Below are 3519 nucleotides of genomic sequence, written 5' to 3' on the forward strand. Positions count from 1 at the left end.
ATCGGGTGTTTGCAAAAGGAATGTGGTAGCCTGTTAAGCAGGATTTTTAGAACAAATAAGGATTACCATTTCCATGCAAATGTGAATATATTTAAAGATGCCGGTTAGAGTAATATAGCAGCATGATATTAGACTAGATTCATTTTGTTTTATTGTCTTGTCTTAGTATCATGTAACTTGGTGATATATAAACCAAGAGTAGCAAGCAGAACAAAAGAACTAAGTAAGCATATTTTCCAGAGAAATAGATAAGGCCGTATTTGTTAAGAATTTCTCTGTAAGTTTGTTTGTTCACTTGTAAGAAGCTGTGTGTTATTCAAAGCATCACAGAGTTCTCAATCTGATATATATATATATATATATATATATATATATCTGGTGGATATATTCAAATCCACCAGAAACTTTTAAAGTTCTGTGTTTAATTACTTAGTGTTTTGATCTCTATTATTTTTCCATTCTGCATTACTGCAAATCAAACACTGTTATATATTAAATTAGAACATTTTTAAAATATCAAAAAGAAGCCAGAATTACATTCAACCCCCCTTATGTAATTCTTGTTGTATTGTTTGGAAATAACACCTTTCTAGGAAAATAACCCATTGAGAAAAGTTCCTAGTAAAGAAAAAAGAGTACATCGATTATGAAATTTATTTTAAGTCTTTTAGTCGACGCATGCCAATCTTATTTACCAATTTCTCAAAAATCTATGGGGGTAGTGACTTCGTGAATAGATCTGCAAGGTTGTCACTTGAGCGAATCTATTGGACTTCAATTTCTCCATTCTCTTGAAGATCATGTGTGAAGAAATATTTGGGTAGATATGTTTAGTATTATCATCTTTGATATAACCTTTCTTCAACTGCTCGATGCATGCTGTATTGTCTTCAAACATCACTGTCAGGACTGTCATGTTATGATGCATGCCACATGACTCCTGAATATGTTGACATATTGATCTCAATCAGACACATTCTCGACTAGCTTCATAGATTGCAAGAATTTCTGCATGATTAGAAGATGTAGCAGCCAAAGATTATTTTACGGATCGCCATGAGATGGGTGTATCCCCATAAGTGAACAATAACCTATTTGTGATCGAGCTTTATCTGGATCAGATAAATATCCTGCATCTGCATAACCCGTTAGTACTGCTTTAGATTTATTAGAATAAAATAATCACATATCAATTGTGCCTTGAAGGTACCGAAAAATATGTTTAACTCCATACCAATGCCTCTGAGTTGGAGCGCAACTATGTCTTGCTAATAGATTCACAGAAAATGCTATACCAGGTCGTGTATTATTAGCAAGATACATAAGTGCATCGATAGCGCTAAGATATGGTACTTCAGGACCAAGTAATTCTTCATTTTCTTCCCTTGGTCGAAAAATATCATTTTTCCTCTCAAGTGATCGAACAACCATTTCTCCGCATTATAATTGAACCTGGATGTCCCAACCGGTCATGCCACTACATTTTTGCAAATAAGTAAAGTATTTTTCATTTCTAAGAATGGTGTGAGTAGTTGCACTATCCACAAGACAAATATCTTCGTTTAATATGTGACCAACACGAGAATGAGAAATATCCGTAACACTTTAAATAAAAGTACATAGAATTAGTAACTTTGTGATAATAATTAAATAGATAAAATGTCTTACATATAAAACAAAATTTTCAACCAAACAATTATTCATATCATATCTGTATCATTCATATTGTCGTTTCCTTCAGGGTTTTCATAAAAATCAGTCACATCTAAATATGTCATGTCAGAGGGGTTGTACTCGGGTTCTTCATTCCGAAAAGCTAAGTTTGCTTCAACAATCTTTCCTTTCTCCTTCTGGAATGCTTTGTATAGATCAACTAAGTGTTTAGGCATACGACAGGTACACGACCAATGACCTTTCATACCGCATCTATAGCAAACATTCTCAGCATTCTTTTGTCCCCTTTTATCTTTCTCCACCCTTTCATTATTTTTTACCAACTTCGGGTTGTAGTTTGATTTTCCTTGTTTAAAATAATAGTTATTCCTTACTTGATTTCCTCGACCGCGTCCACGTCCACAGCCATGTCCACCACCATGTCCTCGCCCAAAATTATAAGTTGCCACATTCACTTCAGGGAAAGGGCTAGAGCCAGTTGGGCGAGACTCATGATTCTTCATTAAAAGTTTGTTATTTTGTTCAGCAACAAGAAGACAAGAAATTAAATCTGAATATTTTGTAAAACCTTTTTCATGGTATTGTTGCTGGAGGAGTACATTTGAGGTATGAAAAGTTGAATAAGTTTTTTCCAACATGTCTGCGTCAATAATATTTTCTCCACATAATTTTAGTTGAGAGCATATTTTAAAAAGTGTGGAGTTATATTCACTGACAGTTTTAAAATCTTGAAGTCTCAAATGCATCCAGTCATATCGAGCTTTTGGAAGAATCACAGTATTTTGGTGATCATATATATATTTTAAAATTTTCCAAAGTTTAAGTGGATCTTTCACATTAAGGTATTCAATTTTAAGTCCATCACGGAGATGACGACGGAGAAAAATCATTGCTTTTGCGTGGTTTGATTCAGATTCTTTGTTTCCCTCTTTAATAGTGTCTCCCAGACCTTGTGTGGCCAAATGAATTTCAATGTCTAGTATCCACGATAAATAATTCTTTCCGATAATATCAAGAGCCTCAAATTCAAGTTTGGTGAAATTTGACATATTTGAAACTACAACATTTATAAAATGTTAAAAGAAATGTACATATAATTTATAATAATTTTATTAAGCATAGTTGACACACCTTAATTATTAAGAAGGAGAGATAAGTGATTAAATATATCTTTTACTTATATGTACAATAAAGGTAAAAAAAAACACAAATAAATATATTTAAGCAACATGTATCATATCGGAAAATGACTGTCAATTTGTTGATTTATCATATGGACATGATTTCGGCTAATAGATTATGATCTATTTATAATCCTAGTTCATTCGCAAAGAAACAATGTTGAAAAATACAATATAAAAGGAAATTTATAAGTTTGAACAAGCTTAATGTGTATCAAAGTGTCAAGGAATAATATAATATGGGCGAAAATAAAAGATATCATACATAAACTGGGGAGTAAGAAGATCGATACCAATTAAAATGAAAGTGATGAATACCAAAAATATGGCACAAATTTCTTAAAAAAATCAGAATATGTAATGATCACATGCTTAAGGATACAGAAAACATGCATGTAATTTACTCAGAGATATGTACTGCTCAGAAATATGTACATATTAACTTTTACAATGAAAAATAATAACAACTCATATGCATAACTCATTTCCATACTATACACAACCATATTATCTTCTGCATATATGAACATAACCAAAAGATGAAAGAGATCTTTAACTTGGTTGGAACGCAGCCTTGTAGAAGAAAACTTCTACAGCAACGTCGTGCTGATAACATTTAGAAATATATATTGCAAGGATAAAGAGAGAGAGAAGAGAGTAAATA

The 3519-nt window shown here is 32.2% G+C and overlaps 1 protein-coding gene across 1 annotated transcript; it reads right to left on the reverse strand.

Annotated features, from left to right (window-relative positions):
* Positions 1-1700: 1700 nt before the first annotated feature.
* On the reverse strand, positions 1701-2723 carry LOC141673966 (uncharacterized). The gene has a single exon (XM_074480692.1). The coding sequence runs from the start codon at positions 2721-2723 to the stop codon at positions 1701-1703; it is 1023 nt and encodes a 340-aa protein (XP_074336793.1).
* Positions 2724-3519: the final 796 nt, after the last annotated feature.

This window comes from Apium graveolens, chromosome 7, assembly GCF_009905375.1.
Source record: "Apium graveolens cultivar Ventura chromosome 7, ASM990537v1, whole genome shotgun sequence".
In the NCBI taxonomy this organism is placed as follows: domain Eukaryota; kingdom Viridiplantae; phylum Streptophyta; class Magnoliopsida; order Apiales; family Apiaceae; genus Apium; species Apium graveolens.